The sequence below is a fragment of the Mus caroli genome, unplaced genomic scaffold, assembly GCF_978045245.1.
Source record: "Mus caroli unplaced genomic scaffold, Mus_caroli_1 scaffold_8, whole genome shotgun sequence".
In the NCBI taxonomy this organism is placed as follows: Eukaryota; Metazoa; Chordata; class Mammalia; order Rodentia; family Muridae; genus Mus; species Mus caroli.
The window spans coordinates 18630649-18653514 of record NW_028227263.1 but is presented as its reverse complement, the minus strand read 5'-3'; the positions used below and the strand labels follow the sequence as shown (position 1 = coordinate 18653514).

Genomic DNA, 22866 nt, shown 5'->3' with positions numbered 1-22866 from the left:
AAGAGGCAGAGGGAGCTCCTGGGAGGAGTGGCATCATGGACGGCCAGTACCTAGGACCTGTCATGGACATGTTCCTCCTGGATCTGCCCTAGGATCTAGGCTTAGACGAGGTCAGGGTAGCGCTTCAGACATCAGTCAGGGGGAAATGTCGCAGCGGGATGGCAAATCTGATACCACACCCCTTCAAATATAAGATCCTTCCTGGTATAAAGAGGTGCCATGCAGGGCAGTGGTGGCGCACGCCTTTAATCCCAGCACTTGAGAGGCAGAGGCAGGCAGATTTCTGAGTTCGAGGCCAGCCTGGTCTACAGAGTGAGTTCCAGGACAGCCAGGGCTACACAGAGAAACCCTGCCTCGAAACAACAACAACAACAACAACAAAGAAGTGCCACACACTTCTAACGTCTTATTACTGCTCATGGCTTCTAGTGTACATGTGTGGAAAGAGTTGCTGTAAGCCAGGTGCAGAGAGCACAGTGCAAGCAGCTGAGTCAGGAGCACACTTAAGGCCAGAAGTTCACGGCCAGCCTAGGCTACATGGTGAGGCAGAGCAGGAATGGGGGAGACAGGAAAGAAGGGAGAGAAGAGAGAGGGCTGAGGTCAGCAGCGCTAGGACACTTGTCCATGGCCCTGGCTCCATCCTTAACACCACAGAGACAGAAAAGAGCACTTGGGGCTGTGCTAGCAGCTTGTTTCTTGTGTCCCTAGCTGCACAGGCAGGCCATGTGATGTCAGCGGCCAGTTCCCAGAATCTTACTATGAAACACCATCTGCTAAAGGGGCCACCTCTCCAGAAGGTTAGTGTTCAATAACAAATATATGTCTTAGGTTAGATGAGCGGTGTTCATTTCTAGCCTTTACCAACCACTCATTGTGTAGTAGTTATTATCATCAACAGCCCAGTAAGGCTGTTGATTTTATTTATTAGGCCTATTTCACAGATGAGAAAACCGAGGCAAGCAAAATCAAAGTCAGCCCTGGCAAGTCGCACAAGCTGGAAATGGCAGAGCTAGTGGGAAGCCTAGGGCAAAAGCCTAGATATGTCCTGTTGGCCTCTGAATCTAAAGACGTGTGACCCAAGGGGCCCAACAAGCCGCAGTAGTCCATTCTGGTGGCATCTTCTCCGGCTTTAGAACCGGCGAGCGTGAGGCACTGGAGTATCTCCTTCAGCAAACAGTTTGAGGGAAAAATCCAGGGCTGGAGCAGCCTGGGTCAGCATTCCCAACGAGATGACATCAATGTGTGTCCCACAGAACTGGGTGAGGTTGTCCAGTGTGACACCCCCACTGGCTTCCACAGACACGCTGGGGAATCTGGCTTTAAGTGTAGCTGCTGTGGGGTGCAGCTCCTGTAAGAGAGAAGCCAGGGGGAGGTGAGAACCCCTCCACCCCCATCCCAACATTGCCCATAGGCCCTGCCCAGAAGTCGGGTCCCATCTCACCTCAGGCTTAAAGTTGTCCAGCATTACCAGGTCAGCCCCAGCCTCTGCTGCCCGCAAGGCCTCCTTCAGGCTGCTACATTCCACCTCTACCTTCAGGGAAAACCCGGCTGCCTGCCGAGCCTTCAGCACTGCCTGCCAGGCCAATAGAGAGAGGATAAGGTTGAGTAGCCTGGCCCTGGATCCTGGGGGGCCCAGAGAGCTGTGCTTTGAATCACACATAAAAAGGAAGACAGCCTCCTCCATCTACAGACGGAAAGACTTGGAGGCATCCCTGCCGCTGGGATCACTTGTCACCAGGCAGTAGAGGGACTGAAATGCCTGTCAGAGGAGGACCACAGTGAGAACAGAGGCTCAGTGGGGCACTCACCCTTTCCATGCTGCCGGCTGCTACTATGTGGTTGTCTTTCACCATCACCATCCCTCCCAGGTCGTAGCGGTGGCATGCTGCCCCGCCTACTAGGAGCCCATACTTCTCCACCAGTCGGAACCCAGGTGTCGTCTTCCTCGTGCCCGCCACGTGTCCAGTCCAGCCGGTGCTCCTGGCCACCTCCACAGCTGTCGCTGCCGCGCTGGCAATCCCACTGCAGCGGGCCAGGGTGTTAAGGGCCACCCGTTCCCCCAAGAGCAGGTGGTGGGCAGGTCCCTTGACCTCCGCCACTTTGACCACAGGTACCAGCTTCGATCCCTCTGGGAGGAACCAGGACACTTGGCAGTTGAGTTGAGTGAAGATGGCATCAAAGAAGGGTTGCCCTGCCAGAACCCCAGGAGATTTGGCCCACAGCACAGCCTGCGAGGGTGCCGACCCGGTAACCATGGATGCAAAATTGAGGCCCGGGCAGTCCTCTTGCAGCCAGCTGTTGGCCAGGGCTGCCAAGGTTGTAGGGGGTAACAGGAGCTGCAGGCCTGGGGAGGAAGCAGAGAGACCTCTGTCGGGCTTGCACTTCCTCCCTTGTAGCCAGAAGCTGCACCATGGTTTTTAACAGCATGGTCAATAGGACACTAGCCAATCAGGGCGGAGATAGGACTCCCAGGGGCCAGGCTCGGGCAGAGTCTGGGGTCGCCAAGCTGACCAGGTTGTCAGAGTAAATAAAAGTACTCTGCAACTAGCTAAAGTTAAACTTGGAATAGGTATCAAAGAGTTTTATAAGGAAGCTGGGCTTGGTGGTACCTGCCAAGAGTCTCCACACTCTGGGGGGCTGAGGAGGAGGAACTCAGCCGACCAGGTCTCAGAATAGCAACAACAACAACAACAACAACAACAGCAACAACAACAACAACAACAACAATAGCAACAACAATAATAAATTAAAAATGTAGAAGCAGGTGCTTGCTCCTTTGTATCATCACAATGCCCCCCTTTTGTAATTTTTTTTTTTACATTGTGTGTGTGTGGTGGGGCGTATATATGTGGTGTGCGTGCATGCAGATGTCACTGGTCTTGAGTGGCAGTCAAAGGACAATTTGCAAGAGTTGGTTTTCTAAAGCGGGTAGGTCCTGGGACGCTAACTCAGTTTGCCAAGCTGAGCAGCGGGCTTCTCTACCCACTGTGTCATCTCCTGCCACTCACCTTGGTTTTAGCTTTAAATGACTTAGAGTTAACGAAACAAGGAGAGGTGACTCCTCTTAACACATCTGAGTCCAGCAGTATTAACACTCACACAACCCATTCCTCCTGCAGAATTGAAGTTCTGTACCCTGAACAGCATCCTCCTCCTCTTCCTCTTCTTCCTCCTCCTCTTCCTCTTCCTGCCAACCTCCTTTCTGCTTTGTTATGAAATCTGATTACATAGTTGCTCAGACCATTTTTCTGTATAGTATGTGCCAGGTGACACATTTAACAACTTTTATGTAAACACTTGGCGCCTTGTATTTTATGCATCTAACCTACTGTTGGGTCCAAAGCTATTTACTAACAAGATATTTAATATCCTGTTGTTCTTTGGAGACATGGCTTGCTTATGTAGCCAGGATAGCCTGGAGGCCCAGCTACCCCACCTCCTGTGTGCTGAGGGTCACACACATACACCACCAAGGCCCTCGATATTTAACAGCATGGGCAACAGACTTGTGCACGCCTGCAGGGTGCCCTGCCTCCTTTCCATCTGTGTTACCCAGAAGGCTTAGCTATTGTATCCAGGACACCAAGTGCTTTACTCATGGTGGCGCTCTAATCCAGGTCCTTGAGCTTCTAGAAAACACTCGACCACCGAGCCTCACTCACAGCGAACACCAAGTATTACATAAAGCTGTAAGTCCAGGTGTTTACAGCAACAGAGAGAGAACCACAGAGGAAAGACAAATAGGCTAAGGGTGCCGGCAGCGAGGTGGCCACAGGTTCAGAGCAAAAAGCCTTAGTGCAGCTGCAAACTAGGCTCGGGTATGTCCTGTTCCAGAGACGATAGCGAGAGGGTGAAGGGTGGTACCATGGTTTCTCTTAATGGTTTGCCCTTCACCTCAAAGTGTGGCATTAACTGAAGGGCCTTTCAGCCTCCAGGGCTGCAGAGACAGAACCCAGACACGGTGCAACATTGCCACCTGTTGGTCTGTACAAGAGCTGCAGCCTTCACGCAATCTGTCTGGTTCCCTCTACCCCCAACCCCTTTCACCCAAGCTGTCCTGGAATTTACAATGGAACCCAAGCTGGCCTTGAACTTCAGGCACTCCTGCCTCAGTTTCCCAAATGCTTTTGGATTTCCATGTTGGTCTCTGAATTGCAGTTTTCATAAGAATCCTGTTGGGTTGGTTTAGCCAGAAGGCCTCCTTATCCCCAGGACTTCCTGTCAGTAATTCTGCACCATTGACCCCTTCTGTGCTCCTGGGCTGTAAACTCCTGCTAGTCTACACTGTACTTCGAGTTCGGTTTTGAGTTCTTGCCTTACGGTGAGAGTTCTATCCACTCCTGCTTTGTTTGATTGTTTGTTTCTCCAAGAGAGGGTTTCTATGTATAGCCATAGCTGTCCTATAACTCCCTCTGTAGATCAGGTTGGCCTCGACCTTAAGAGACCCATCTGCCTCTGCCTCCTGAGTGCCGGGATTAAATTCGTGCATGATCACCTCCCAGCCACTTCAGCTGTGTTTGACAGCTCTGCCACTGTGAAAACCGCAGTGCGCATCCATTGCACCTGCCGTGTTCTCTGCTTTACCCCACTTCCCATTCAACTCCTGACTGAGCAGCTGCCATGGAGTTGGGGGTGGGTCTCCTTGTCTCTCTCAGACCTCAGCATGAGCTGGCTCACATAGTGCCTGGGCCTCACAGTCTCTCCTCTTGCTCCTGCCAGCTCTGTCCTCTCAGATCTTTCTACAGGCTAGGTGAGAAGTCCCAGTGATGTGCACCACACTGTCCAGTCTTCTGTTGTAGTCCAGTCACTGGCCCAGCAGGGGGCACAGGTCTGCAATCCCACGCAAGTGGGAGGGTGAGGTAAGAAGATTTCAACAAGGCGGAGGACAGCCTGGGCTACCTATACATTCCAAAACATCGTGGGTGACTGTGTAAAATTTTGTCTCAAAAACAAACAAATATAAAATAAAGCAATCAAATGCTCATGGTGGTGGCATGCACCTTTGATCCTAGCACTGGGGGACGGGCTCGGGGGAGTGCGGGGGAAGAACAGGGCAGAGCAGGTGGATCTCTGTGAGTTAGAAGCCTGGATGGTCTTAGAGTTCTAGGACAGCCAGGGAGGCACAGAATCCTGTCGTTAAACGAACAAAAGAAAAAAATTATTTTATTTTATTTTTTGGGTTTTTTTTTTTTCAAGACAGGCTGGCCTCGAACTCAGAAATCCGCCTGCCTTTGCCTCCCAAGTGTTGGGATTAAAGGCATGTGCCACCACTGCCCAACACAAACAAAAATTTTTTTTTAAAGCAAAATATTGACAAGTTCACACTGCTCTAACAAGTGTGCAGTAGACTCTGCCAGCAGAGAGCCCACTTGGTGGAGTGACTCGGCACGCAACTCCGGGGAACGCTCCTTCAGGAGTGTCTCAGCCTCTTTCAGTTCAGGCCACGACTCAGCCTCTTATTGTCTGTAACAGGAATAATGAGGCAAAGACCCTGGGTTCTAAGCTCTGAGGGAGGTTATCTGGCAAACAGTAGGCGTGTTGACTAAAGAAATGACTGAAGCCTTCCCCAAGGGTGGTGAGCACTGGAGGAGATGCCTGTGTGTACCCAGAGGGAGAAATCATGTTTGCCAGGCAGAGGTGTCTGGGTTGGCGGGATTCGGAGCAGAAAAGCAGGAAGAGGGGGGTGAGGCTGGAGAAACAGAAGGTTTGCCAGAGTCTAAGTGATTTGAGGAGCTTGGGAATCTGGGCCCATCACAGAACTGGACGTGAAGTGATGCGGTTGTGCTTTCTCTAGAAGGATCGCCTTACCCACCAACTGAAGATGGAGTGGGAGACAAAGGGAGGCTGAGGCAAGCAATGAAAAGCTGTCAGGCTCCAAAGTTAGGCAGCAGTGTCGGAAGGGAGAGGAGGAGAAATGAGAGCTGGGAGCCGCCTGAAGTGGCAGCCCCTAGGTGTCAAAACTGTGGTTTCCTGTTCCAAGTGGTTGAACACAGACCTCAGGTGTCTTCTCAGGAGAGAAGTCTGGGCAAGGGGAACATGAGAGGAAGGTGGGAACGGTGCCACAGTCCCTAAGGGCAGCCTGCCTTGAGCCTCCCAACAGGTGTCCTTCCCGTTTCAAAAGCACAGAAATCAATCTCAGTGTTTCCTAAGGTGCCGGGTGGTAAGGCTTTTAGCAGCACAGCTGGGGAGGGAACCAGGAGGTTCTCTGCAGGTGTTGGGGGAGATGCTCTCCAGAAACATCAATGGTGCATAGACAGCGTAGGAAGATGGGTCTGTTCCCAAGAGACACTGGGGTGAGGAATAACGAGACTGTGGGCATGGTGTCTGAGCATAGCCTGGTAGGAGGAGGTGCAGGCAGAGGTGTGGTTGACGCATAGAGAAAAGTCAAGAGCGGATGTTTGGGGGTTGTGGGGAGAAGATTCAATAAATAGTGCAAAGTGGAAGGCAGAAAATGGGTCACTGGACTTAGCAATTTAGCGACTAAGAGGCCCTGGCTGAAGCAGCCCCCGTGATGTGTGATGGAAACAGAGTTGCAAGATCACAGTACAAAAATGACACAGTGAGGTGAGGAAGTGGAGGCGGAGGGGTGGGTGTGAGCCAAGGCCTGGCTGGAGTCATCTGAAAAGGTCGTTTTAACTCTTAGCTGCCCAGGCTCATTGTACATCAACTGCATCAGAATCTGGGAGTGAGGCCAGGGGAGATCCCAGGTATATAAGTGTTCCAAGACCCACTCACATCCTAGCAAAGACTGATATGTGAAGAAGAATGCTAAGAACCAGAGATGGCGTGCGCGCGCGCACGCGCGCGCGCACACACACACACACACACACACACACACAGGCGAGAGAGAGAGAGAGAGAGAGAGAGAGAGAGAGAGAGAGAGAGAGAGAGAGAGAGAGAGCATGTTAAAATGCAGCAAGAATCCGGATGTATCTGGGTGATGCAGTACTTGAAGTCTGCTGCAGATCCTGGCAGGGCTCAGCTCTCAGACTCAGAGGGGTGAGGGCTGAACGTGTGCTCATTGCATATTCATGTCCTGCCAAGTCATGGACTCAGCCCCAGTGCCCATTAACAGAAGGGCAGATGAAGAAAATGTGGTGTATTGCATAGGGAAGCCTTAGCCTCCAAGAAAAACGAAAGTGTACCACTTGCAGGAAAATGGTTAGAACTGGAAATCATGTTAAGGCAAACACACTTGTAGACTGTAGACTGAAAGAAGCCATAAATGTAGAAGGGGGTTCTCTGAGGGGAAGACGGAGGGCGGGGCTAGAGGCATGAGGGTGATGGGCTGAAGATCAAAGTACAATGCAAGTCATGTGTGAAACTCTGTTTTGTACAACTAACAAATGCTGATAAACAGGAATGAAAGGGGCAAGAATGAAAGACAAAAAGAAGCAAGGCTGGGCACGTTGGCTCATGGCTTCAATCCCAGCACTTGGAAAGGAGGGAGAGGCTGGTGGACCTCTGTGAGTTCGAGGCCAACCAGAGCAAACAGTGAGACCCTGCCTCAAAAAGAGGAGGCGGCTGGAGTGGCAGGTCAGCGGCAGAGCTTGAGTGTAGCTACCGTCCTGATTTTAGCCAGGGCGTACGCCAAAGAGCCAATGCTTAAAACCAAGGCTTAATGTGGTAGCTTAGACCACACATTTGGGAAACCAAGAAAGGAGGATCAAAAGTTTGAGGCCAGCTGGGCACAATGACACATACCATTAGCTCATTAGGAAGAGACACTTGCCACCAAGCTTACCCACCTGAGTCTATCCCTGGAAGTCACATGATGGAAGGAGAAAAGCCACTCCTATCCTCTGCGTTACACCCCCAAATAGGTAGGTAGATACATACATACATACATACATAAAATTTTTTAAATTAAAAAATTAGCTAGATATAGTGACACATGCTTTTAATTCCAGTACTCAGGAGACAGAGGCAGGAGTTTGAGTGAGTTTGAGTCTAGCTTGGTCTGCACAGTAAGCTCAGGGATAGTCAGGGCTATGTAGAGAGACATTTGTTTCAAAATATAAGAAATATTTTTTAAAAATTAAGACACTAGTTTGTGTGGTATGACATCATCTGATCCCACTGATGTAAAAATGCCAGGAAAAGCAAATTGATAAGATCAAAGTAGTGGATGCCGGAAGCCGAGCCTGAGCCAAACATGCCTGGGATCCAGGGAAGTTACTAAACTCATTGACTTGTGTTCATACAGAAACAGAAAGCCGTGCTCTGACCAATGTCACAAGCCACTCTCCAGCCACACTACAACCGTGCCCCTAACTGAGCCTCAAGACGACAGCACTCAGAAGTTAAGTCAAGAAACCCCAGAAGAGGTGGCACTCCGCAGTAGCCCCAGGACTCCGGAGGCTCAGGCATAGGTAGAGAGCTTGAGGCCAGTACCTGGCAAGAAAGAAACAGTGGTGTGTGTGTGTAAGCGCACACACGCGCATGTGTGTGTGCGCGCGTGTGCGAGTGTGAAAGAATCCACCTCCCAAGGCCTTTCACTTGCCAAGTAAGCAGCCCACCAATAAGCTTCGCCTTCAGCCTTACTTCAGGAATTTGGTGGGTGTGGAGGGGTGAGACAGAGTCTATCTATGTAGCCCTGGCTGTCCTGAAACCTGCTCCACAGACTAGGCCAGCCTTGAACTCATAGATCAGATCCGCCTGCCTCTGCCTTCAGGTGTACCACCGCCTGGCAACCACAGGGATTTTTGAAAGTGGCTTCCCCTCTCTCTCTCTCTCTCTCTCTCTCTCTCTCTCTCTCTCTCTCACACACACACACACACACACACACACACACACACACACACACACACCCTTTGATGGGTTATTAACTCATTCTTCAGGATCTGAGAACAATGAAGTTTTCAGCTTCTTTCTGTCAACCCTTCCCAAAAGACTGTCCTCGTGCCGGGAAATTCAGACGGTTAGGGAGCTGCGCTGTGAATATTAGAACAAAAGATTTTTCTAGTTCTTCTATTGCTCAGGGTTGGAAGAATACAATGGCTGGGAACCAAAACAAATTTCTTGTTCCATTTTTTTTAGATTCACTCATTTTGTGTGTATGAGTGTTTCGCTTCCATATATGTATTCACTATATGTGTACCCTTGAAGACCAGAAAAAGTTGTTGGAGCCCCTGGAACCGGAGTCACAGATGATGGCAAGCCACTGTGTGGGTGCTAGAGCCCGAACCTCAGTCCTTTGCAGCAGAGTTCTAACTCCTGAGCTGTCTCCCCAGTCTCTGTGAACTTTCTTGAACAGCAGAAGTGGTGGAGATCTGTGCAAATGTTGGTCCCTGGGCCCCAGCAGGGGAGTCCGGTACCATGTGGAAGGAGGAGCGTGAATTTAATCGCTAACAGAGCTTCTCAGTCAGGGAAGATCGATGGCCACCACACTTGGGCCTGCCGTACCAGGGTGCTGGTTATGTGCTGTCATAGATCCTACCCACAGTCCCTACAGTACACAGCAGTCATGACCCACAGTCCCTCATGGTGCACAGCAGTCATGACCCACAGTCCCTCATGGTGCACAGCAGTCATGACCCACAGTCCCTCATGGTGCACAGCAGTCATGCCCACAGTCCCCCATGGTGCACAGCAGTCATGACCCACAGTCCCTCACGGTACACGCAGTATTTATAGATGGAAAACCTTGGCTGGAAATGGAAAGGGAAGCTTCCTCAAGCGCAGAGCTACAGACTGGTGAGGCTTGCAGCTTGACTGTTCTTCCTCTCCACAGTGAGGACTCTCAGGACAATCCAGCTGCTTCCGCCCCCAGACTTCCCCCACACAGGCGTCTCCAAGACACGCTACCCTGGTTGCCTGGTGTAGGGCACACTGTTCACACTGTTTCCACTTGAGGGAATAAACAAACACCTCTGGTGTTCTTTAAGGCCCACCGGCTAAGGTGTCCAACAAAGGGATATCTGAGAGCAGTTCTGAATAAGCAGCTGCCCCTGGAAGGCACTAACTTCAGCGGGAAGCTTCACTGAGCTGCAGGCGGAGGAGGAACCCGACTGGTGCAGTGAGCTGCCTGGGGGGACAGCCACGTCATCTGTGGAGAAGTTTCTCCTAGGCACCTGGACTGTGGAGAGGATAATCTCACGTGGCAGTAAACCTGATCTTTCACGGGATACCTTTTTTTATTTAAAAAAAAAAAGATTTATTTGTTTATTTTATGTATATGAGGACACTGTTGCTGTCTTCAGACACCAGAAGAGGGCATTGGATCCATTACAGATCATTGTGAGCCACCAAGTGGTTGCAGGAAATTGAACTCAGGACCTCTGGAAGAGCAGCCAATGATCTTAATGGCTGAGCCCTCTCTTGGGCCCCACAGGATACCTTTTTATCTGGGGGAGAATAAAACTCTGATAAAATTGGCTTGGCAGCCATGATATATAGCTAATCTGCTGGAGTGCTTACCTGGCATGCAGGAAGCCCTGGGTGCCATCTCCAGCACACCTGTAATTCCAGCATTTGGAGATGGAGACAAGGATCAGAAGTTCAAGGTCACCCTTAGCAAAATAGATGGTTTGAAGCCAGCCTTAGTCAAATGAGACCTTTTTCTTTAAAATTTTGTTTTAAATGAACAACAAAAAAGGTGTTTGGGGGCTGGAGAGATGGCTCAGTGGTTAGGAGCACTGACTGCTCTTCCAAAGGTCTTGAGTTCAATTCCCAACAACCACATGGTGGCTCACAACCCTCTGCAATGTGATCTGACACCCTCTACTGGTGTGTCTGAAGACAACTACAGTGTACCCATATACATAAAATAAATAAATAAATAAATCCTAAAAAAAAAAAAATGTTTCAGGTGTGGTGCTATGAGCCTGTAACTTTAACTACGAAAGACACTGGGACAGGAGAATTTCAAATTCAAGGCCTGCTTGAGCCATCACTGGGATCTTCACCTGAGGTCTAGATTAGATACAGGGCGAGAAGCATGAATAAACTAAGCCCTCCTGACCAGGGATGCTTCTGCCCATCCTCGTGCTCCTCTGACAAGGTGGTGTGACCAGTAGCCTGTGTGCACCCTTCTCCTGGACACACCCTCCCAGGCTGGCTGCCCCTGGGCTTCAGCGTGAGGATCCCAGGAAATTCTAAAGTTTTGGAGACCATTATTTCAGTAATGTCTCAGCCAAAGAGAAGGCACAAGCAAACATCTCCTTAGGGTAACTTCAGTCTAACGCTGGGTAAGAAAAATAGGGTGAGTCCACACTACTGGGAAGTACAGGCTCGGTCATAAAGCCGGGCTGGCCATACGGGGTCTCACACAGCCCACTGCTGGGAGGAAGGGGTAGTCACTGATCTAGCTCCACTTTGTCCTCTTTTCCTGAGTCACGTCTGCTGTCACCTTAGATCCAGGCGAAGACAGGAATGAAATCAGAAATCTGGAGGCAAAGGATCCGAACTGCCTCAAGCAATGGGTCTTCCAGGTCCACCACCGTCCCATTGGCCCACTGTCTGTGGTGGTGAGGCTACACCAGAACTGGAGCAGTCCTCTTAGGGAACCAGAGTGCTCTGGCAAAAACTTCTTCCAGGTCAAAAAGGAGAAAATGGTGGGCCAGAGCACATGCTGTGTTAACACAGGGTTCCTCAAGATCCCAGGGCTTGGCTCCTGGCCTAATGAGAATGGCGGGAGGTATGAGTCAGAAACATCTGGACTGCAATCCTGACTCCGCCCATGTTCCCTTGGGCTCTCTGAAGGTGAGTGTCACAGGAGTCACAGGACTGCCTGATGTGAGGCAGAGGGACATTCACATCTGTGCCTGAGTCCAGCCTAGCCACCAGCATCAGGGCTCAGGAGTCTCCCAGCTGTCTCCCAGCTCTGCTCTTCCCTCGGCTTTCTTTGTTGATTCATTGGACAAACAGCAGGTGGAGACAGAGGCTAGTCAACACCGCTCCTCCCTGTTGTGTCCTTTCCAAATACCCTCATTTCCTAGGGAACAGAAATGACTTCCAAATAGGATCCAGTAGAGACCCCCTATGACCGAGGGCTGGAGCGGCGCACACACTTGGAGGGGTGGGGGGGATGATTTGCCGAGAGTGTGAGGGCGAAGGGGAGGCTGCAAAGGGCTGGCTCTGCACACAAGTTAGACCTCCTCCAGAGAAAGACTGCTCAATGGTAGAGAGAGGCTGCAGGCACCCTGGAGACGTGGTGGAGACTGGCAGATGAGGTTCAGGTTCTGAGAAAGGAAAGAGAGAAAAGGATGCGTAATGAAAAGAGCCAGGCAGAGCCAGGCTTGGAGGAGAGTTCAGAGTCAGTTTCAGCACACTGCACAACAAGGTGTCACTATAGAATTTTGATTGGAAGTCAGAGGATAAAAACAATGAAGACTGAGGTTTTAATATCTAAGGGCCAGTGAGCCGGCTCAGTGTGCAAAGTCACTTGCCTTCAAGTCTGATGACTTAGTTCATTCCCAGACCCCACGTGGTGGAAGGAGAGAACTGACTCCAGGAAGTTGCTCTCTGACCTCCACTCCATGGCGCATGCTTGCCTGCACACATGTATACATTTAAACCGTGTCTAGGGTTCTTGGTTAGGAAGCTATTGAAAGAGCTTTGGCAAGAGGCAGTGAACCAGAGTGAACTGTGACAACACGGTGTGCTTCTAAAAGTCACATCAAGGTCACAGCGACAGGGCTCAGTCCTTGCCCAATATGTCCACTGTGTCTACTGGCTCCCAGGGACTTCTGCGGCACTCTGGACTGGCTGACCCTTTGTTTCCATGACTCCCCAGCCTGGGTGTCGAGCCCTTTCCTTGTCTACCGTGTCCTGGCTTATGTTATGTAGGCCACTGGTCCTCGCCAGCCTTCTGCCTGAGCCAGAGTCAAACATCAGATGTCACATGTTTGAGGCAGCAATGTGGACCAGAACCTTGAGGGCAGGATGCCCTGAAGAGGGAAACAAAAGAGAAGGACCAGATGCTGGGAGGTGAGTCCTGCGATGTGAGCATTGGCTCCGAGAGGCCAATAGGGTGAGTGGGAGGAGCCTCCATCTCCAGCTCAAGATGATGAAGAAACAGGAAGAGAGTCTGACACGCCAAACATGGAGATGGAGAGTCGGGGTTCCAGAAGTGGAGCTCCGAGTTCAAGGTCAGCCTGATCTACAGAGTGAGTTCTAGGATAGCCATGGCTACCCAGAGAAATCCTGACTTAAACAACAAAGAACAGGGACAAAGTTGAAGGCCCCCTCTCTACCCTGTTTCTGGGTACCAGCCCTTTGTGAAGGTGTTTAATCCCATAATCCTCTGGGAAGACACTATTTTTAATTTACCAACAAGAAAGCTGAGCACAGCAAGATGAGGTATGGGGTCTAGGTGGCATAGCTGTCGAGTGTCAGAAATGGGGTTTTATGTAGGTGACTCTGGGGTCCCCTCTAAGCTCTGTGCTTGGGAGGCCACAGAGATGTCCACGAGGGGAGTGTGTGTGAGTGTGTATGTGCATGTGTGTGCACGCACACACATCTGAGCCTGTGTGTAGAGGCCAGAAACTAATGACCAGTGTGCTTTTCTTTTTCAAGACAAGACCTCAGTGTGTAGCTCTGATCGTATTGAAACTCACTATGTAGACCAGGCTGGCCTCAAACTCACACCTGGCTAATGTCTACTGTGTTTTTCTATCATTCTGCTTCTTTTGTTTTTTGTTTTTGGTATTTATTTATTTATTTATTTTTGTTAAGACAAGGTCTCTGCTGAATGAACCTGGAACTCACAAAACTGGTTAAACTGGCTGGCTGCTGAGCTCAACTCAGGATCTGCCTACAACTCCCACCCCTCCGCCTCTCCAACACACTGAGTGTGAGCATTGCAGAGTAACTTTTGTGTGGGTCCTGGGGAATCTGAACTCATGCTGGTAAGGCTGGTACTTTACCCACTGAGACCTCTCTTGAGACCCTGTCCTTGAGTATGTGAGGTTTTTAATTTACTCTTATTAAGAATTTGGATCTGGAGACTGTGGTGGATCACACACCAGTAATGTCAGCACTTGGGAGGCTGGGGCTCATCGTAAGTTCAAGGTCATTCTGAGCTACATAATGAGTTGCAAGCCATGTTGGGCTGTGAATCAAGACCCAGGAGATGTGGCCCTGCATATCACTGAGGCTCAAAGGTTAAGTCCACACTGTTCTTGCAGAAGATCCAAGTTCTGTTCCTAGCACACACATCAGGTGGCTCACAACCGCCTGTAACTGTAGGGAGACCCAATGCCTATGGCATCTGGCAACCCCACACATGTGTGCATACCTCCTGCCATGCATAAACAGAATTTAAAATATTAAAAAAATACTCTGTCTTAGAAATAAACAAAACCAGGCACCCCTTTAATCTCGGCACCCGGGAGGCATAGGCAGGAAGATTGGTGAGTGTTCCAGCCCAGCTAAGGCTCCACAGTGAGGACCTGTCTCAAAACTAAATGAATAATCAGAGGGGAAAGACAGTTCAGGAGGCCCCGAGCTCCATCCCCAGAGATGTACAAAGGTGGAAAGAAGAAGAGAACAACCTCTGAAAAGATGTCCTCTGACCTCCACACTGTGACACCTGACAGCCCCCCACCACCATGCACTCACATACAATATAAGTTTAAAAATTCAGAAACCTGGGTTGGATGAAAAATGCCATTATTGAACCCCCTTTCTCAGAAAAGGGAATCCATGGCTATTTTCTCAGAATTTCATATTCATGTTGGGCATCCATGCCCTCCCTGAACACCCACCCACCCACAGTTCCTCAGTAAAGAACTCAGGAACCGGGACACTTGCAAAGGTGGTTGAGTTTCCCTACCACCCTGAAGCATCTTCCAGATGCAGAAACCTAGGATCCTTCTGGGTAACTTCCCAGGGTCCCCACTGCTGTGAATCCCCTGGCCTCAAATCCAGGGCAGTGTTAATGTTAGGAGGGAAAGGCAGACCAGGCAGAACACACGGGTTTGATCCCAGCACTTGGCAGGCGGCGGTAGGCAAATTTCTGTAAGTTTGTGCCAGCCTGATCAGCACAGGCAACTCCTCAGATTCTAGCCAGACCTACAAATCCAGAGCAGGCTCCACAGGCAGGCCAGAGGAGTTGATGCAAGCCGGCAGGAAAGTAGGGAGGATGGGGGAGGAGGCCCCGGGGAGGAAAAGGAAACACAAAAGATTTAAATAAGAGCGGCAAACCTACTAGGGTGGAAGGTCTTAAGCATGCTGCGCAAGTGTCGACCACTGAGCTACACCCCAGCCCCAATGCTACTGCAAGAAAAAGAGGCTGTGAGGCTGCAGAAGTCTTCCCATGGCCCTGCAGCCTGTCCTTGATGCACTCTAGGCTCAAGCAGGTGCTGTGAGTCCCAAGCCAGACTCTGCGGCCTGAGCGCAGGCTCGGACTTCATCCCCCTCCCCGCCCCCCACACTCTACAGGGATGAGACCGGACTTTGCCTCCGTTTCTCTTGGCTGCTAACAAGGGACAGAGTCCAGGGCTGCTCCCCTTTCCAAACTCCCACTACCAGCCCATCTGACCCCAGCAGAGCAACCCCGTCCATTCTGTCCCCGAGCTTCTGCCCTTCCGTAGGGCTCAACACAGAAAGAACCGCGAAGCAAGAGGAGGATTTTGGAGGTTCAACCAAGACAGAGAGAAGCGAACTTGGAAACAAGATCCAAGGAGAGGCCACAAGGGGTTCTTTAGAGAAGAGAGAGGGAGGCAGATGGCTGAAATAGGAAGAGGGACAGGCAGTAGAGGGACGTAGAAAACAGGAACACAGAGCAGAGACTTAGGTCACCTTCAGGGTCCATGGTGACTTGGAGCAGCCAGCGGGTCAGTGTGTTCACCACAGTTCAGGTCGAATGTTCCCAGAAGCTGAGGCTGGGGGTGGGGCTGCCAGAGAGAGAGGGGAGGGAGGGGCCGAGCTGGGTTAGTCCTTCCCGAGAGCCCTCCCGGTACACCTCTTTGGACCCTCGCTGAGGCAGCCCCATTGCAAACCCCAGAATCAGTGGGAAGTGCTCAGCTGTGAGCACTTAGAAATTCTGACTCCTCTGGCACCAAACAGGCCCTGTTTTCTCCACTTCCAGCCCTGCTGGAGCTCCCTCGGAGTGCAGGGCCATGAATGCCGGACCTCACTCTCCTATGAGGGCCGGAAAGCCTTGTTAGTGGTGTGCTGGGAAAATCGTGGGTCCCAGACCTGCACTCAAGTCCCAATTCCGTTCTCCCCACCCCCACCAGAGAGGCTCTCACTGTATAAATCCACCTCCTGCGTTCCCAGCCCGTGCTAGGATTAAAGCGCGCACAAGCACATGCGGCCCATTCTCTTTTTTATCTCAAATTTTCTGAGGGACAGAGTAGGAACCCCACAAATATCCCCTCATCCCTCCCACTTTTCCTGAGAGCTACAGTCTGAATGTGTTCCCCCAAAGTCAGTGTGTTGAAAACTTTACCCCCCCCCCAATTTATAGAAATTTGGAGGAGGGGTTTTGGGTGAGGCCCTAAGGGTGACAGAGGAGACTGTAGCACCAGTGACTTTGTAGTAGACTGAGCAATATTGCATGTTCTGGATCATATGTGGCTCCTAGCTCTAAATCTTTGGTCATGTATGTTTAACCTGGAGTACACGTGGGAGCCAGAAAACTAGAGATGGACCACAAGGGTGGATACCTAAGGGCTGGGTCAGGGAAATAAAGTAGAGAAGGATGGAAGGGGGAAGGGTCAAACCTGGGGGAGGGAGCAAGGTTAGCCAAAATAAAAGGTATATGAAAAAGCTATAGGGAAACCATCTTCCAACCCAAGAAAAAACTATTAGTGAAGACAGTAGAACACTGAGGTGTGAAACGAGAGAGAGAGAGAGAGAGAGAGAGAGAGAGAGAGAGAGAGAGAGAGAAACTCGGGGTTAAAGTGGAGAAAAGAGATTCAGAAAAGGGTGGGGGGAGGGGAAGCCCAAACTAAGCATATATGAGGAAGCATTGCAGGAACCCACTGTTCTGAAAGCTATTTTTAAATATATAATATTTTTAAAATAGGGAGTGGAGCAGAAGTACCCTGCATGAGTGAACAGTGCTTCCCAGAAGACATGAATTATTAAATGAGAACCTCAGTGCGGGGGTGAGCCACCTCCCCTGTGAGTTACTGGTCAGTAAGGCTCCAGATGCTCCGAAAACAGCACACTACTGCCATTGCTCTTGGCTGTGCACCGTAACTACAGGGTGGTGAGACCCGATTGCTGAGAATACCACTCCTAATGCAGAACGTAAAGAAATTAACCTTGAGCTGACCAGGAAATTTTCTCCCTGTTGGCTAGCCTGCACAATGCCTGCAGGCTTCTGGGAGAGGAAAGACATGTGCCTTACCCAGTGCTGGACCCTTCACGCTATAACTGACAGGATAGATGCAAGCGAGAGTGGTAGGGTACCCTTGACTCATGCCAAGGTACCCCTGAGAAATTACTCCACAAAACAGATCTAGTATAAGAGGTTTATTGGGGAGGAGAGAACATGAAGGAGATAGAGGCAGACTGACAGGCAGACAGACAAGGAGAGGGAATAGGAGAAAGAAACATGAGACAAGGCAGAGAGAGCAGAAAGAGCGCCACGGAGAAGACACAGAGAAGGATCTGGGGTGTCTGGGAGCTCATACCTGGCACACCTGGTGGTGGCAGGTGATGATGTAAGCAGCCAGTAGGTCCCTGGGACCGGCCAGTGGGATCAGCTGTTTGCCAGCAGTAACACTGCCCTGTGGATAAGATATGACCTCTGATGTTATAGTGTGTCTTAGTCAGGGTTTCCTTTGCTGTGAAGAGACAGCATGATCAAGGCAACTCTTATAAAGGACACCATTTAATTGGGACTGGCTTGCACGTTCAAAGGTTTAGTCCATTATCATTAAGGCAGGAGCATGGCAGTTACCCAGGCAGACATGGTGCTGGAGAAGGAACTGAGAGTTCTACATCTTGATCCCAAGGCAGGCAGAAGGAGCATCTTTAAAAAATCTTTTTTAAAAAAGTCTGGAAGCCAGATATGGAGCTACACAGCTTTAAACCCCATACCCAGAGAGCAGAGGTAGGCAGGTGGATCTCTGAGTTGGAGGTCAGCTTGGTCTACATAGTAAGACCCTCCCATCTCAAAAACAAAAAGATCTGGGCAGAAAGATGAAGTGGGGGCTGGTGAGATGGCTCAGCGGTTAAGAGCACTGACTGCTCTTCCGGAGGTCCTGAGTTCAAATCCCAGCAACCACATGGTGGCTCACAACCACCTGTAATGAGATCTGAAGACAGCTACAGTGTACTTACATATAATAAATAAATAAAATCTTAAAAAAAAAAAAAGAAAGAAAGATGAAGTGGAAATATCTAGGTTTTGTTTTGTTTTGTTTTGTTTGTTTTGTTTTGTTTTGGAAAGTTAGTTATGTCAAGTGATGTTTTGCTGGAGCAGACACAAGTGAAAGGATGCTTGGATATAGCAGACAGTAAGGACCTGTGATGAAGGAATAGAAATATGGCCCACAGACAGTGGGAGGAGTTTGGTTTGCTCCACCTCGATTTTCTTCGCATGTATTGTTGGTTCGCCTTACAGTGTTGTTGAGCTCACTTTGTCATATGGCAACCACTGAGAGAAACTCACCCAAGAACTGCTCATGAGGTTCCTGTGGCAGCTTGCTGATGCCACACCCTCGCCTTAGGCCAGTTGGTGAGCCTGGTGGTTTCTTCAGGATTGAACTACAGCTGCCTGGTGTCTGCTTGCTGAAAAGACTGGACTGTTGCTGTTGGTTTGTGCCTGGTGTCTGCCTGCCTAGAGGACTGGTCTGCAGCTGCTGAGTCTTATTTGGTGTTTGCTACAGGACTGAACTGCTGCCTAAGAAGATCGAGCTTGCCCCCAAAGAACTATAGCTGAACAGGTCCACTTCCTCCATATCCTAATAAATTTTCTCTTCCACTACTTCTGCTGGGTGGTTGAGCCCTTATTAAAAGTAGGTTGTAATGGGCTGGAGACATGGCTCAGTGGTTAAGAACACTGACTGCTCTTCCAGAGGTCCTGAGTTCAACTCCCAGAAATCATATGGTGACTCACAACCATCTGTAATGGGCATCTGATGCCACCTTCTGGTGTGTCTGAAGACAGCTACAGAATACCCATATACATGAAGCAAATAAATCTTTTTTTTTTAAGATTTATTTATTTATTTATTATATGTAAATACACTGTAGCTGTCTTCAGACACTTTTTCTTCTCACTCTGGTCCTGCTCGCTCGCTTGCTCACTGTAGCTGTCTTCAGACACCCCAGAAGAGGGCATCAGATCTCTTTACAGATGGTTGTGAGCCATTATGTGGTTGCTGGGATTTGAACTCACGACCTCTGGAAGAGCAGTTGGCGCTCTTAACCGCTGAGCCATCTCTCCAGCACTGCAAATAAATCTTTTTTAAATTTTTATTTATTTGTTTATTTATTTATCTATTTGGGGTTTTTTTCTAGACAGATTTTCTCTGTGTAGCCCTTGGCTGTCCTGGAACTCACTCTGTAGACCAGGCTGGTCTCGAACTCAGAAATCTGCCTGTCTCTGCCTCCCAAGTGCTGGGATTAAAGGTGTGTGCCACCACTGCCTGGCTTATAAATCTTTAAAAAAAAATAAGTAGGTTGCAAAAAATTTATGCCTACAGAAAAAACTTAGTGTTTTTTCCTTGTTAATAGATTGTTCACTAAAATACGTAGATGTTGAATGATTCAAAAGCACTTGTTGCTTTTTCAGTGACCGCCTTTCCATTCCCAGCTCCACATGGTGGCTCACAAACATCTCTGGCACCTTCTTCTAACCTCTAAACAAGGCAGGCATCAGGCACACATGATATACATACATACATTCACACAGGCAAAACGCATACACATAAAATAAATCTAAAAAGAAAGTTGATGATTAAATATGTATGCAATAGTAAATCTTAACATTATGTTTATGTTTAAAATTTGATTTAATCTTATCTTCAAATTTTTAAGAAGAAAGAGGAGGAGGAACAGAGCTTGTATGCTCTGCTCTGGCAATGTGGCGCCCTCTTCCTGACCTCCCCTGACTTCTGACCTCCTCTGGCACCAAGCACACATGTGATGCACACATAGACATGCAGTCAAAGCTCCCATACGTGTCAACTATTAAATAAAGACTGATGTTGGCTGGCGAGATAGCTCAATGGCTAAGAGCACTGACTGCTCTTCCGCAGGTCCTGAGTTCAAATCCCAGCAACAACATGGTGGCTCACAACTGCCATGAGATCTGATGCCCTCTTCTGGTGCATCTGAAGTCAGCTACAGTGTACTTATATATAATAATAAATCAATCTTTGGGCCAGAATGAGCAAGCAGTAAGTGAGAGGAGATGACTGGAGCAAGCAGAGGTCCTAAATTCAATTCCCAACAACCACATGAAGGCTCACAACCATCCGTACAGCTACAATGTACTCATATACATAAAATACATAAAAAATCTTTTAAAAAGACTGATGTATTTATGCATTTTATGTATATGAGTGCTTTATCTCCATGTGAGTCTGCATGCCAGAAGAGGTTCTCAGATCCTATTGTAGATGGTTGTGAACCACCATGTGGGTTCTTGGGAATTGAACTCAGGACCTCTGGAAGAGCATCAAACATTAAATAAATAAATAGTTGTAAAACTGTTTTTAAAGAAAATGAAGGAGGGAGGGGAGGAGGGAAGAAGATGAGGGAGAGAGAGGTAGGCCCAGGAAGCTCTCACCATCCTGACACAGGAGCTCCTGCCAAGGGCCAGCAGGGTCTCCATTTCTTCACTGGAAACCATTCTTGCTACAGTCTTCTGGGGACTGATTACCAAAGCATCTCCCAGCGCTCCCCCGCCCCCACTTCCTGTGCTCCTTCACTGGGGAGTAAGGTGAGGCAAACCAGGCTTAGAGGGTGCACAAGTTAAGGGATCCTCACGCAGGCCCTTTCGCCCCAGCCCCTTGCTTGCCTCGCTTTGGATCCCGGAAGTGCTTCCCACCATCCTTCCCACTGCTGTTTCCTGTTCTCCCAGCCACTATCACCCATTCTCTCCTGGCTGGTCTTCTGTTATGTTTTGGTTTGATTTTAGAAACAAGATCTTGTTGTGTAGATCAGGCTAGCCTGCAACTTACTGTGTAATCCAGGCTGGACTCTAACTTAGGGCAATCTTCTTGCCTCAGTCTCCCAAGTGCTGGGATCACAGGTGCTACTATACTAGGTTCTGGGTCACCTTTGAAGTTTTTCTTCTTTGCATCTTGCAGTTGTTTTCTTTCTTTCTTTCTTTCTTTTTTTTTTTTTTTTTTTTTTTTTTGGTTTTTCAAGACAGGGTTTCTCTGTATAGCCCTGGATGTCCTGGAACTCACTCTGAAGACCAGGCTGGCCTTGAACTCAGAAATCCACCTGCCTCTGCCTCCCAAGTGCTGGGATTAAAGGTGTGTGCCACCACGCCCGGCTGCAGTTGTTTTCTACAACAAATCTTCCATTTTGGTATTCCCTCCCTGTGGTTGGGATTGCTTGGTTTTTTCCCATCTAAACTACATTTCCCAGCATCCTTGGTGCTGAGGCCAACACAGGACTGAATTCTGGTTAAACAGAGTGTGTGTACAAGTGCTACACCTTCTTCCAGATTTGGATCATACAAGCCATCAGGCATCCTTCTCTTCTCTCCTACAAGCTGGTAGAAAGCAGAGCATGTCCTGACCCTAGCAGAATAACAATGGAAGGAGGTTAAGACGTCAAATGCTCCAATGCCAGCAGTAAATTCTTACATAAAAAGAAATACCTTTTCTCCCTTCCTTCCCTTTGCCTCCTCTTCCTTATTTAAAAAAATGTAAACATTTATTTTTAAAATAAAATAAAATATGTATATGGGTATTTGACCTGAATGTACCTCTGTGTACCACCTGCACACATGGTGCCCAAGGAGGTCAGAAGCGGGTGTCAGATCTCTTGGGACTGAAGTCACAGTTGTAAATTGTCATGTGGATGCTGGGAATCGAACTGGGTTCTCTGGAATTATAGCCAGTGCTGTTAATCACTGTGCCATCTCTCCAGCCTTGGCCCTTTCAATTTTTTTAATTAATTAAGTTGTCTATTTTGAGACAGGGTCTACCCTCTCTCTCTACATAGCCCTAGCTACTCTTGAATTCACTATGCAGACCAGACTAGACTCAAGCTCATAGAAATCTACCTGCCTCTGCCTCCAGAGTGTTGGACTTAAAGCATGCTCATGGCAGGTCCCAGCCTCCAGACATTTAAAAAACGTTAGAGTCTTGATATGTACATAGCTCAAACTGGGTTCATGCCTCAGCCTCCTGATTACTAGGCTTACGGGGCAGGCTAACCATTATAGCCTACAGACCCCAAATGTCAGCATTCTGACTCAAGGGGCTTTTCTGCTGGCACAGTGCATAGCTGTATGCAGTAAATGATATAACTTCTTTTTTTTTTAAAAGATTTTATTTATTGTTATATGTAAGTACACTGTAGCTGTCTTCAGACACACCAGAAGAGGGCGCCAGATCTCGTTACGGATGGTTGTGAGCCACCATGTGGTTGCTGGGATTTGAACTCTGGACCTTCGGAAGAGCAGTCGGGTGCTCTTACCCACTGAGCCATCTCACCAGCCCATAACTTCTCTATTTATCCACCACACCGTTATTACAGCTGATCATAAATGGGTCACCATAGTTCATGCCTGTAATTCCAGCTACTCCAGAGGGGCACTTGAACCCAGCCTGGGCCACAGAGGGAGACGACCCAGAACAAAACAACAAACAACTAGAAACCTCTTTCCCACCCTGCAGCTCTCATTGTTAGGCCTCTAATCATCTCCAGAGAGTATTTTGGAATTCACTCCTGTGCTTACACCTCTGGGCAGCAACCCTGTATTCGGCAACCTGGGTGTTG

The 22866-nt window shown here is 49.1% G+C and overlaps 1 protein-coding gene and 1 long non-coding RNA gene across 2 annotated transcripts; one reads left to right on the top strand and one right to left on the bottom strand.

Moving 5' to 3' along the window:
* Positions 1-207: 207 nt before the first annotated feature.
* On the bottom strand, positions 208-15864 carry Qprt (quinolinate phosphoribosyltransferase). The gene is made up of 4 exons (XM_021167160.3): positions 15745-15864; positions 1809-2344; positions 1442-1573; positions 208-1348 (listed from the first exon to the last, which is right to left on the bottom strand). The coding sequence occupies exons 1-4, from the start codon at positions 15755-15757 to the stop codon at positions 1130-1132; spliced, it is 900 nt and encodes a 299-aa protein (XP_021022819.1). The 5' UTR covers positions 15758-15864; the 3' UTR covers positions 208-1129.
* Positions 13038-18886, top strand: LOC115031563 (uncharacterized). Its single transcript, XR_015047810.1, has 3 exons — positions 13038-13109; positions 13678-13850; positions 18524-18886. It is a non-coding gene; the product is annotated as an uncharacterized LOC115031563 (long non-coding RNA).
* The last annotated feature ends 3980 nt before the right edge of the window (positions 18887-22866 follow it).

Bases quoted from the DNA above. Each gene is read 5' to 3' on its own strand.
- Qprt (XM_021167160.3), bottom strand. The intron at 1,574-1,808 runs GTGAGTGCCCCA...TTGGCCTGGCAG, and splicing joins CAGCCGGCAGCATGGAAAGG to GCAGTGCTGAAGGCTCGGCA. The intron at 1,349-1,441 runs GTGAGATGGGAC...TCTCTCTTACAG, and splicing joins TGGACAACTTTAAGCCTGAG to GAGCTGCACCCCACAGCAGC.